We start from the raw sequence: 12,637 nt of genomic DNA, 5'->3' as shown, positions 1-12,637 counted from the left end.
ACCATTGCAGTTCTGTTTTGCTTTTGAGAAAAAGCAGTGGGAAAGACATTTACAAATGCCATTTTGTTCCAAGTACTATGGTAACTACGCTTTACATTGACAAATGGTGGTTTTTTATCCATTTATTTTATGGATAGTACTTTAGCTTGAATAGGGTGGACATCCTATATTCATCTTGAAGCCATCAGTATGTTCTAGGTTCTGTCGTTATCCATGTCATTCATGATTCCATGTTGAGTAAATCTCTTAAATATTATTTGACATCTTTTAAATTGCTGTGGCAATTAGCACTAAGTCTATGCAAATTTCACTTCCAGTTTTGCAATAAATTAGATACAATATTAAAGTCAGTAATAGATTAAAATGCATTTTGGGGATAAGGTCTTTACCACCAGCTACAATAAACAGTAAATACTCACAAAAGGAGAGGCTTGACTAATAACTGGACCAATCACATTTTGCATATTGCATTTATTTTGCAGAAAATGCTTTCTGCTGATTGTCTTTGTCTACTTTGTCAAAAGAAAAGTATGAAACGGTTATAGTTTAACAACACAAGAGATTAGCTACATGTGCTCCAAATACACACATTCTAGCGGGCAGAGCAGTCACATTTTCAATTCAACTAAAACCTGCTGTCTTCAACTATGATTTTATTCTGTCCTTGACAGCTCAGCTCTAACTACTTGAAAGCAACAAGGAAGAAGATTAAGAGTGTGCTTTTTATCTCACTAAAGTAGGACAGGTGGAGTTTACAAATTCTGGTGTGCCAAAGTTGCCGATACACCGTATAAGAAATAAACCAGAAAAAGTCTCTGGACCCTGGCAAACATCTTTTCACTGTGAATCAGGTTGGGCCGACTGCAGCATCTCCGTAGGTGGATTCATCTGTAAGCCACTTGGGACAGCATCGCTACTGCAGGTGTGAGCAAGGGGTGCTGGGACTCCGGGGAACAGCGCGGCCTGTGCTTCTCCTCTGCTTTGAAAAGGAAGTTACTGAGGCTGCATTTCCTTCCTTAACCCATGAGACTGCCACTGGGTACCTAGTAGGTCAATGCAGTCACCACTGGCTGCCACGACAAAAAGTCACTGCATCTTTCGGGACCTGGGCCTTGCTGCTTCACATGGAAGGTGGCGACACAGGTGTCCATGAGGCTATGAGGCGGCCTTGAGCTGCAGCGTCGTACTGGCTGTCCACGATGTCTGTGGCCGCGGCCGCCCCTTCGTACAGTGGGGATCCCGAGGAAGAGGGCGCTGAGACCGGATGGGTGAGGGGTGCGTAGTGCGCGGGGGAGCCCCGGAAGAACTGGGCCCCCAGCCCGTTGGACATGGCTGCTGCCTGGGAGCCTGGGGTGACGGCACCGTTGCTCACAGACCACAGGCTGGGGTACTGACTGCAACAGAAAGACACCAGTGAGCAGGGCCTGGGCAGGGGCTGCAGGCCAGCTAAGGACGGAAAAACACACCAGAAATCCCATTCGGAGTGACTGTGTGATAGGACGTTTTTTCTTTCAAACCGTCATTTTCTCCAGATTATTACAGGATTCACAAGCACATCCTGTGATGTATAGAAATTACTGTCGTATCGTATAAGGAGTAAGGAATTCAAGATGGATTAGAGACTTAAATGTTAGACCTAATACCATAAAAACCCTAGAAGAAAACCTAGGGAATACCATTCAGGACATAGGCATGGGCAAAGACTTCATGTCTAAAACACCAAAAGCAACGGCAGCAAAAGCCAAAATTGACAAATGGGATCTAATCAAACTAAAGAGCTTCTGCACAGCAAAAGAAACTATCATCAGAGTGAACAGACAACCTACAGAATGGGAGAAAATTTTTGCAAACTACTCATCTGACAAAGGGCTAATATCCAGAACCTACAAAGAACTCAAACAAATTTACAAGAAAAAACCAAACAACCCCATCAAAAAGTGGGCAAAGGATATGAACAGACATTTCTCAAAAGAAGACATTCATACAGCCAACAGACACATGAAAAAATGCTCATCATCACTGGCCATCAGAGAAATGCAAATCAAAACCACAATGAGATACCATCTCACACCAGTTAGAATGGCAATCATTAAAAAGTCAGGAAACAACAGGTGCTGGAGAGGATGTGGAGAAATAGGAACACTTTTACACTGTTGGTGGGACTGTAAACTAGTTCAACCATTATGGAAAACAGTATGGCGATTCCTCAAGGATCTAGAACTAGATGTACCATATGACCCAGCCATCCCATTACTGGGTATATACCCAAAGGATTACAAATCATGCTGCTATAAAGACACATGCACACGTTTGCTTATTGCGGCACTATTCACAATAGCAAAGATTTAGAATCTACCCAAATGTCCATCAGTGACAGACTGGATTAAGAAAATGTGGCACATATACACCGTGGAATACTATGCAGCCATAAAAAAGCATGAGTTTGTGTCCTTTGTAGGGACATGGATGCAGCTGGAAACCATCATTCTTAGCAAACTATCACAAGAACAGAAAACCAAACACCGCATGTTCTCACTCATAGGTGGGAACTGAACAATGAGATCACTTGGACTTGGGAAGGGAAACATCACACACCGGGGCCTATCATGGGGAGGGGAGAGGGGGGAGGGATTGCATTGGGAGTTATACCTGATGTAAATGACGAGTTGATGGGTGCTGACGAGTTGATGGGTGCAGCACACCAACATGGAACAAGTATACATATGTAACAAACCTGCACGTTATGCACATGTACCCTAGAACTTAAAGTATAATAGTAATAATAATAATAAAAGAAATTACTGTCATATCTATTAATAAGAAACAAAATCATCAGGAAGATAACTGAAAAGATTATTCACATATTCAGAGCTCATGGAAGAGCGCTGTTAAGTTTCCCTATGAAAGACTCAGACCGCAGTGGGTGATGCCTGTAATCCCAGTATTTTGGGAGGCCAAGGTGGGTGGATCACCTGAGGTCCGGAGTTCCAGGCCAGCCTAACCAACATAGTGAAACCCCATCTCTACTAAATACAAAAAAATTAGCTGGGCATGGTGGTGCATGTCTGTAATCCCAGCTACTTGGGAAGCTGAGGCAGGAGGATCGCTTGAAGCCAGGAGGCAGACGTTGCAGTGAACCAGGATTTCACCATTGCACTCCAGTCTGGGCAACAAGAGCGAAACTCCATCAAACAAACAAACAAAACAGAAAAGAAAGACTCAGACCAGTAGTTTTGCACTCTCATTCAGAAGAAAACTTTTCGGATATTCTCAATCAAAAGTTACTGAGGATGGGCTTAAGTACACATGTTTTTATCTAGCACACCCCACCCCCAACACTGCAGTCATTCTCACAATGAAGACCGGCCTCTCCTAAAACACTAAGCAACAGACATTCCCTAGAGTAACTCCAGTCCAGACACAGTTCCCTGCACTTCGTCTTGTTCAGTACGTAGGTGTGCTAGCATGGTGCCCGGCAGCAAGAAAAGCATCTGGCAGTCAGACTGGGAAGCCATCCCCAGTTCCTCCTTTACCTAGTTTTGTCGCATTACACTTCACCCGAGACTACTTATGAGGCTGCGTTTCTCAACGTGTAAAATGAGGAAGGTGGAAATGACTACTGAATTCTCCAGTCTAAGCACATGGAAGTGGATAGTATTCAATTATGGTAAGATTTTATTTTGGGAAATAATCTTGTCTTTCTGTAAGTGAATAATGAGACCTTATGTTGCATCACCACACTGTTAAACAAGTCTGAGTTAATCGAGGCAGATTATTATGCCATTTTACAGATGAAAGCTTCAGGTTCTAAGATGCCCAATTAGAGCCACACTGAGACCCTTGGGTGGGGCCCCTGTCAGCAGCTTGCAGTGTGCCGGTCATCTGATCGGGTGCAGGCTTCGGGGGCGATGCTCTTGGAGCCCATGAAAGCTTCCCGTATTTATGCATTGTTGCTCTGTTTCTAATCACAGGCAATGGAATTCTTATTATGAAGGAACTGTTTTCTAGACAAGAATTAAGATCTCAGGCATATTTTGGTATTCTAGAAAATGAAGTGCATTGCCTTTGAGGTCAAGATCACTTAATTCCAGGCTCACTCTGCTGTGAGCTGGTCCAGTCATTTAGTATCTTTGGCCCTCCTTCCTCCCTGGAAAATGAGGGTTGACGTCTAGCTTTGGTATTTTAGGTTTTTATATTCATCCTATGAAGAAATGTAAGACATTTACCAGCCTGCTTGATTTTTAAGCCATTCTCCCTCTGCATAATTTGCAAGTTGGTAACAACATAGTCATCGTTCGTTACCAGTTAGCCAGCACATACATTAAAGACTTCGATCCTGTATCCATAGAAAAGCCAACACATTTATTTCCTTAATTTAATAGCTCCTGTTGGAAAAGGTTCTGAAAATATCTCCTTAAGCTCTGCCTACTGATCCCAACAACCCTGTAGGAGACAGGCCGAGGCTGGGTTATTTTTTTTTTACCACCTTCCTTTTATATGTGAGGAAACTGAGGCTCAGAGAGGCTAAGAGACTTGTCCATCACATGAACCAGTAAGTGGCAGAACCAGGATGGGGACCCTGGTTTCATTCAGGGATGGGATAGCACAGCTCCCATTCCACACCTCGGTTGTAAAGGAGCCCAGTCCTTCCAGCGAACAGACTGCAAACAGGAACTCCGCAGTCATGTCACCTGCGATCCCTGGGCATAGCTGGCTAATACAGAATTCTAAATAAAGACCCAACCACCCACAGGGGCCAAGGAGAATAAGGACTAAGGGCCCATAGGAATGGGAACAGCGTGAGGTCACAGGCAGAGCTCCCAGGATGCTTTGCACCATGTCCTGGACATACATTACCTGGAGCTGGTAGGTGGGCTGGCATTGTGGCTCACGGGGAGCATGCTGGGATGGGCAGGCATTCCGAGGCTGGACCAATTGTCATGGGATTGCAGCACGGATAAACATGCAGGTGAGTTGTCAGAATAGGCTAAGGGGGGAAGGTAAGAAACTGCAATTATAGATGGTGTCTTCCAAGAACAAGAAAGTACAGTGAAATATCACCAATAACTGAAGCTACCTAACACTGAAAACAAAATGTACCTGGGACATAAACTATAGAAAACAATCCATTAGTCTTTATGTGGTTATCAGGGGCTAAGATTTATTGCCAAATGTATGTGTTTGAAAGCATACCCTGGTAACCCAAGCTTTTTCCCTTATCATCGTATCAGTAGATGCCCTGCAGACATTGAATCTTACAATCACTCGACTTGGAATTACCTATATTTAAAAATAAATATATATTTACCCTGCCTTTTTTCCAGTGATTACTTCATAAGAATGGGCGATAGAAACCATTACTCCAGGCAAAATTAGAACTAAGACCTTCCTGCCTCGGAATCTAGCCTCTGGTTGAACAAGTCCCAATGACTTCCTAACCCAATAAGGTCCTTTCATTTCAAATCAGCTTTAATTGCTTAATTGTTTTATGGTGTTCTTTAGCTATTTTCCTTCTTTTGGAGTCAGACAAAATTAAGTCTAGACATATACAGTGTTATAGAGAGAATTAGGCCAGGGGATCTTTATGGTCTATCCCAGTGTTCCTAATATTGGAGCATGCATTGGAATGGCCTGGAGGGCTTTTGAAAGCACACATTGCGGGTTCCACCGAGAGCTGCTGCCTGTCAGTTTGGGGTGAGGCCTGAGACTGTGCCCACTCGCAGGTGGTGCTGAGGCTCTGGCCTGGGCACCATATTTAGGGAATCGCTCGTCTAGTCAGGAATTCTTGAGCCTAGCTGCTCATCATCGTCACTTTCGAGAGGTTCATAAAAGACTCGAACCTGGGCTCTCCTCCTATAAGGATCAACCATGGTTCTGTGGAGTGGCCCAGGAATCTCTCATTTTCAAAAGCTGAAGCACCAGCTCTAAGGCCCATGCAAGGATGCAAGCCTCTGATCTGGGTCTCTGTGGCTGCTCTGCCAGCAGTGGCAGTGGCATAGACATAAATTGAAGGTCATCTCTTGAGCTACTAAAAAACTGGGCTTGGGTGTGGGTTCCAGGAAACCGTCTCTTTTTTTTTTAGATTCTAGACCCCTGCAGAATGCCTTTCCCAAAGTGGTCTTGCGGCCACCCACCAACCCCTGGCAGAATGAGGCTTAGGACTCACTTGGAGAATTGTTCCGATGAGCATAGGGGCTGGGGTAGGGCGAGGACCGGTGGCTCCTCAGGGCTGGGTACCTGTCACAGCCGTGTGTGGAGGGGAGGGAGAGGGCACCTCCAAACTGAGGATGAGGATTTGTAGGTGGACACAGGGTACTGGTTCCAGGAAGAAGCCACCCCCCTACTGTGAGAAAAGAGAGAGAGAGCTGAGTAACCAGCATTAGTGCTCCCTCCACCACTCCAGAGAGCAGAGCACAGGCCAGGGACTTCCCACCTTCCCCTCAGGGACCCCTGATGGAGGAAGCACCCTGAGTGTCTCATACTTAAGACACAGTCCGCCTCAAGACCTCTGAGGCCATCAGCCCCACACTCACTACCACAGGTTACCCAAGGCTTCCAATCCTACCTGAGTAAACCCAGGAGCCTGGCCTCAGGCAACCTAAGCTGTTTCCTCCTGAGAATCCTCTGGATTGCTTTGAGATTTACTATTCCCCAAGGCAGGTCAGCTTTCCTCCCCTGAGCATGAATACAATGTAACCATGGGCAGAGAGCAGGTGAGAGACGCTGAGAGAGGTGAGGTGGTGCTTAGACAAGGGTGCCCTCCCCTTCTCCTCCTACCACCCAGAGACTTGGGAGCTGCCTTCCTAGCTGGGGATAGACCCCTTTACTGCTCACTCTCCTGGTTTAGCCTCCCCCCGTTCGCCCCAGGAGAATCAGAAAGTGCTTGCAAGACTCCCCTTCCTTCCTCTAAAACTACAATTTCTTCTCCACTCATCTTTTCTCCTCTGAGACTGGGAGTTTTGTTCTGTCACCCAGGCTGGAGTGCAGTGGTGTGATCTTGGCTCATTGCAATCGCTGCCTCTCAGGTTCAAGGGATTCTCGTGCCTCAGCCTCCCAAGTAGCTGGGATTACAGGCGCCCAACACCACATCTGGCAATTTTTGTATTTTTAGTTGAGATGGGGTTTCACCATATTGGCCAGGCTGGTCTCGAACTCCCAGACCTCAAATGATCCATCCAACTCGGCCTCCCAAAGTGCTGGGATTACAGGCGTGAGCCACCATGCCCAGCCTCTTCTATACTCTTTAAGCTTTGTTGTTTTGAATGAGAAAAAGCAACCCCTAGGGGGACAACAACTCTGGTTTCAATTTCCAAACTACTAACAATTCTCCAGGCAGCACTGAAAGGAAGGGTGCAGACGTGCCTCGCTGCCCAGCCGGCCCTGGCCAGAGCAGTGGCTCACTCTGCTCAAGTGACTGCCCTTCTGGTTGTTCAATCAGCCTAGGAAATGATGAAAAATATATTCAGAATAGAAAACGCCTGTGTAAGGAGGAGTGTGCCCTGTTGATTCATCCAGCCTCTTGACCAGCCAGCGCTACCGCATTCATTATTTAACATCTCCAAGTCCCTTCCCAGGGTAGAGAGGACAGCCTAGGGTGAGACAGAGCGTTTCTCCCAACAGATGCTGCTATATAATCCTCTATCCTGCACTCTGACTCCTGGAACTCCTAGAGGTAGCTAGACTTAAATCCAACTCTCTCATCCTCAGAGCCACTGTTTCCACCAAAACCAGCAGGAGCTGGTGAGTCATTCGTAGAACCAAAGGGCTAAGGAAAAATTTTGTTCCTAAGCGTCACTGGAAAGATGGCTCTTCAACCATTAATGAAAGCCTGAAAGAGGATGTAATGAACTAGATTCTCCTGTTGCCCAATACAGGAGAGTGTAAACACCCAGCTAGGTCTCAATGATCCACCCCAGGCATGGTGGCAGCTGCCTGAGGGCAAAACAAAAGCACTAAGGAGAGTATCCACAGCCCCAGTTAGAGCAGAGGTTAGATGGGGCAACACAGCTTCAACATCACAGGGCAAAGAGCCTTGAACGACGGAAAGGTGATCTCACATTTCAGGTGCACCCAGAAACCCCCTTGTCTTCTCCATCTCCACTTCCCAGCTCTCAGCAAGTCTAGTCCGGATGACACAGAATGCCATGACAGAGTGCAACAAACCGTACATTGGGAGTACCCAGGTTGCTGGCTGTCTCCAGTTTCCTCCATCATCTCTTTGTGATCGCTTCTATCGAAACAACCAAACAAAAAAGTATATCGAATTGTCAAAAAGAAGGAAATTCAGAAAAGAGGGTGTGCAGCAACATCATCTTTCTGCATACTTCTTTGCCCAAGGGTATTTATAGTTAGAATTCTCTCACCTTTCCTTTGCATCAAGGAAAGCTTTTGCAAATGGATTGTACTTAATTTTAAGAGCTGTGATCTGAAAAACAAGAAATTGCATTTACTAATATATTCCCTATCAGTCAGGGAATTTAACTTGGCACCAAGAAATTGAGAGACGCCAGTACCACTTTTCAATACTCAAATATAATTAAACTTCTTTCCACATACAGTTTTCTATTTGGAACTGAAAATAGCCGAGTAATTGTAAAGAGTAGCACGTTTATGAGAAATTTTCAGTGTCAATGTTCTGAGTGGGATTCACAATAAATTTAACCTACCACTAACAATGTTCCATGTGTATAAATCAGAAATGGCTGAAAACACAAGCTGGGGCCGCTCAGGAAATAGTGACCTGGAAGTTCTAGTTTTCGGTCAACACCAACAACCGTATCCAACTAATCCCCAATTTGCAGTACTTTGGGGTTGGGCTTAGGGATAAATTTACAGGCACCTATGCAGTAGCTTGTATCTAGTTGAGTCTTCACACTGCAGAGATTTGAGGGGCTGCCCCCCCCCACCCCACCTTTTGGGGAAGATTTCCAAGAAAGGACATGCCCCTCTCTCACTCAAATCTTGTTCTCAAGAAATTCTCACACCATTTAATCTGAATGCTTTATGGATCTTTTGATTTTGAGCATTGAGAAGTTTCTAGTTTTAAACACTTTCATGGAGAAATCAAGGGGAAAATTTTGAATGGGGACTTATTTTAAACAGTTGTCCCCTGTGCTTCCATTTCAAGTTATGGAAAATTATTTGAAGGGGCAGGAAGCCTTCCGAGCTCTCGGTGCGGTTAGCGCGTCTCCCCACTCCCCCGGAATCTCCACCTAGCAGAACACCGGGAAAGCAATCCCCCTCTGTCCTTCTCACCTCCTCGTTCTGATAAGCAGTCACCGCTATGAACTGGGTCTCAGGGAAGCAATGGCTGGTGATCATGCGCTGTGGACCCCCGACTCTCACTATGTGAATTCGAGGCTCATACTTATGCAAGGAGTTCAGCATGATCTGAGGGAGACAGATACAGGATTGGTGGCACTGAAAGTCCTGCGTTAAAACGGCAAAACATCCATTTCTCCAGGATGCAGAAAGTCCTCTGGATCCCAGGAAAGTGTCTCTACTGTTGAGGGAAGTGGGATTCTACCAGGGGAGGCTTCTCCGCGATGTATATGTGCTATTCCCACAGCTTGTTTGGAAACGGGATGGGAGATGCTACACACCATTAAAAGTAATGAATGCTCGTCACAAAATCCTTTCACCTGGTGGAATAAAGCACTAAGGCTTCCAGGAAGGCTATAGACATTTTTAAAAGCCTGGGCTTGTTTGCAACTTGCCTAACCTGGGGTCTTCCAGGAACAATCCCGACTGAAGAATGTTCTTTAGAAAAGCACGACTTTACAAGTTTGTTCAGACTCCACGCAGTAAGTACTGTGGCGCATGTTTAAATTTAAATGCGACTTTGCCATCAAGGCTGATATCTTTTCCACCCCTAGGAGAGTTTAGGACTAGACACAGAAGTTCCCCCAAAGCTCCAGACCTTCGAAGGGGAGTGCTCCCGCTCCCCATTCGCCAGGCGTGGATGTTATCAGCTTAGTATAAACAGCACTAAAGGCCTTATTAGAGAAGGCTGTGGCAGTTTCTCCAGGGCAGACGTCACCTCCCGTTCAAGCAGCGTCCCTTCCCACAACTCCGGAGAAGCAGCTTAGCGCGGACCCCCCTCGTTCGTCCCAGACCTGGCGGGCTCCGCACACCTACCTGGCCCCCTCCGTTGAGCTTGTTGGTGAGCTTGACTTTGCTGAAGGAGACGGGAGCCTTCATCCAGTGGGCCCCGAAGTTGGGCGAGTCGGGGTGGATGTAGACGCAGCTGGGCGCCTGCGGCTCCGGCTTGCCCCCGGGCACCCACTCCCCGTTCACGTACTTCCAGCGGTGGTTGTCGGCCGCTACGAAGTCCAGCAGGAAGGAGTACATGGCGTTGGGGTCCAGGCCAGACACGTTCACCTTCAGCACCGGGAACATCCGCCTGGAAAACACGGGGCGGGCGCAGGAGGACCCCGATATTGACCGGGTAGGCCAGAGGCAGGAACTGGACACAGAGGCCTCTGTTATTTCGGGGCTCGGAGGAGCCCCCTGGGGAACGTCCAAGGGTGACTCCCAAGCTCCCCTTTCCCCGAGCCCTACCAGGTCCGGGTGGCCTCCCCACCATCTCCACGGCCTCGGGAGGCAAGGGCGGAGAGGACCTGGCGAAGAGTTTCAATGCTGGAGACCACAACCCAAGGGGACAGGCAGATGCCTTCGAGGTCGGGACCCTGGGGTGCGCGTTCCTCCTCCCCAAGCTTCCGCGGAGAAAACCCCAAAAGAGGGGCTTGCAGAAATGCACTCCAGGGAGCTAACCAGAGCGGGAGCAAACACAAAGCCCTCCTCCAGGAGAAAAAGAGTTCGACCTCCAGGAACTTGCCAGGCCCCCCAGGCTGCCCAGGCGCTGAAGAGCGCGGTGCACGCGGGCTCCGGACGCGCACCCACCTGCCATTCTTGGTCACGATCATCTCGTTGGTGAGCTCCTTGAAGCGCAGCCACAGCTCGCTCTCCTCCAGGCCCACGCGCAGTTCGCGCTCCGTGGGGTCGCCCTTCTCGCTGCCCGCCTGCAGCTCGCTCTCCACGGCGCTCAGCAGGTGGTCCACTCGGTACTGCAGGCTCTTTCCCGCGCTCTCGGTGCCGGGGGAGCTCATCCTCCTGTCCGGCTCCCCTCCTCGCCGTCCCCGAAGCCCAGACTCTCTACCTGAGAGCCACCCTCCCCCTTCTTGGCCGCCGCCCTTCCGAGAAAAGGGGCCCCTCGGGCGGAGACCTGTGACGGCTCCCGGGTCCCAGCACAGACCCGGGAGGAGGGCGCGGATCAAGACGTGGGGGGAGGGGACAGGGGCAGAGGGGTGGGGAGAGGTTATTCCACTTGAACTCCCCACGGCTCTACTAGAGTAGGTCTCTGGGGACCGAAATTCAGTGCCCTCCCCATAAATAGAGCCGCGGCGGCAGCGATGGGGGGCTCGGCGGATTGGGCCGCGCACGCTTTGAAGTGCCGGGCAGCCGCCCATTGGCCGAGCGCGGCCATATCAGACCCGGCCGGGCGGGTCTGGGAGGCCGGGGGCCAACAATGGGCTCCCGCACGCCTGTTTCATGTAAATCCTGGGCCCCAGCCCTCCGAGCCCCGGCCCAGCCCCTACACCCCCGCCCTTCCCCAAATGTTTGCACCTCCATCAAAGCGGCGGGGCAAGCCCGGGAGGAAGGTGAGCTGGACGCCCCGGCCCGCCCCAGCCCACACTTCCGCGAGGGGCGGCTCGGCAGCCTGCGATGCTCCCCGGTTCCCGCGCGCGGGCTCCTGCTCGCTTTTCCAGCGCGCCCGGATCCCGCAGCCGCTCCAGCCTGTAACTTCCGCGCGGCCTCACCTGTCCCAGCTCCAGGCGCACCTCCCTCCCCTCCCAGGCACTAGCGCACTCGGCCGGGCTTTGGGATGCGCCGCGCTCGTCCCGCCCCAGTAGTGCTGGTCTCGCGCCTCCGATGCCTCAACTCTCCAGTCTGGCAGTTTCCGGTGCACCTGTCCCCACACGTCCCTCGCTCACGGAGCCCCAGGCGGCGTCACGAACACCCAGGATCGTGGATCAGCCCGCCCCGGCGTCGGGTGTCCCCGCGGCTCTCACCGTCTGGAAAAGGAAGCTCCGCGCGCAGAGAGGGAAATGGATGGAAATAAGCAAAAGCAAAACGACCCCTTCTGGGAAGTGTCCTCCTCGCTCCCTTATAAAAACAGGACTTGATGCCGAGGTCTGCGCGCGCACCGAGTGTGCCCAGGCGTGTGCGTGGTTTCTGCTGTGTCATTGCTTTCGCAGAAGGTGGGAGAGGGTCGGGGCTAGCGGGGTGGTCCCTGACGAGCGGGACTCGGGGCGCTTTCCGCGCCCGGCCCAGCGCCAAGCGGTGTCAGCAGCGGTTGTTTTATTACCTTTCGGTGAGAACTTACGCGAGGAGAGCGAAGGAGAGGTGACAATGAGCAGGAAATAGTTCAGTGGGGTCTCTTTAAACAGTAACATTCCTCCTAAAACGGGAGCCCAGGAAGGGGGAAGGAGGCAGAAGCTCCCGCTTCCAAGGCCTGGCTTTGCGCTTCTGCACACCTCGCCATTCGCTGGACGAGGGCCTGGGGTAGCAGCCTCAGTTTCCCTGTCTCCTGGGCGGGCACCTCAGCCCCAGCCCCTCTGGAGAAAGTCGGCGCATC

General features: G+C 49.8%; 1 protein-coding gene across 2 annotated transcripts; it reads right to left on the bottom strand.

The window, feature by feature from the left end:
* Positions 1-456: 456 nt before the first annotated feature.
* T (T, brachyury homolog (mouse)) lies at positions 457-12,158 on the bottom strand. 2 transcript variants are annotated; one of them, XM_011999632.1, is made up of 9 exons: positions 12,072-12,154; positions 10,903-11,192; positions 10,138-10,402; positions 9,256-9,390; positions 8,364-8,425; positions 8,169-8,230; positions 6,167-6,340; positions 4,858-4,987; positions 457-1,394 (listed from the first exon to the last, which is right to left on the bottom strand). In XM_011999632.1, the coding sequence occupies exons 2-9, from the start codon at positions 11,106-11,108 to the stop codon at positions 1,121-1,123; spliced, it is 1,308 nt and encodes a 435-aa protein (XP_011855022.1). In that variant the 5' UTR covers positions 11,109-11,192; positions 12,072-12,154; the 3' UTR covers positions 457-1,120. The 2 variants fall into 2 exon arrangements, with proteins under 2 accessions (XP_011855022.1, XP_011855023.1); XM_011999633.1 differs by lacking the exon at positions 6,167-6,340 and having other exon boundaries at positions 11,820-12,158.
* Positions 12,159-12,637: the final 479 nt, after the last annotated feature.

Source organism: Mandrillus leucophaeus, unplaced genomic scaffold (assembly GCF_000951045.1).
Source record: "Mandrillus leucophaeus isolate KB7577 unplaced genomic scaffold, Mleu.le_1.0 Scaffold6, whole genome shotgun sequence".
Classification (NCBI taxonomy): Eukaryota; Metazoa; Chordata; class Mammalia; order Primates; family Cercopithecidae; genus Mandrillus; species Mandrillus leucophaeus.
Note: the sequence above shows the minus strand (reverse complement) of the source record. Positions and strands in the feature narration are given on the sequence as shown.

What these genes read in the sequence shown, in the direction of transcription:
- T (XM_011999632.1), bottom strand. Translation starts at nt 11,108, where the DNA reads ATGAGCTCCCCCGGCACCGAGAGCGCGGGAAAGAGCCTGCAGTACCGA. An exon ending in ATCGTGACCAAGAATGGCAG is followed by an intron (nt 10,403 to 10,902) that starts GTGGGTGCGCGT and finishes CGTGTTTTCCAG; the next exon opens with GCGGATGTTCCCGGTGCTGA. An exon ending in CTGCTTATCAGAACGAGGAG is followed by an intron (nt 8,426 to 9,255) that starts GTGAGAAGGACA and finishes CTTGTTTTTCAG; the next exon opens with ATCACAGCTCTTAAAATTAA.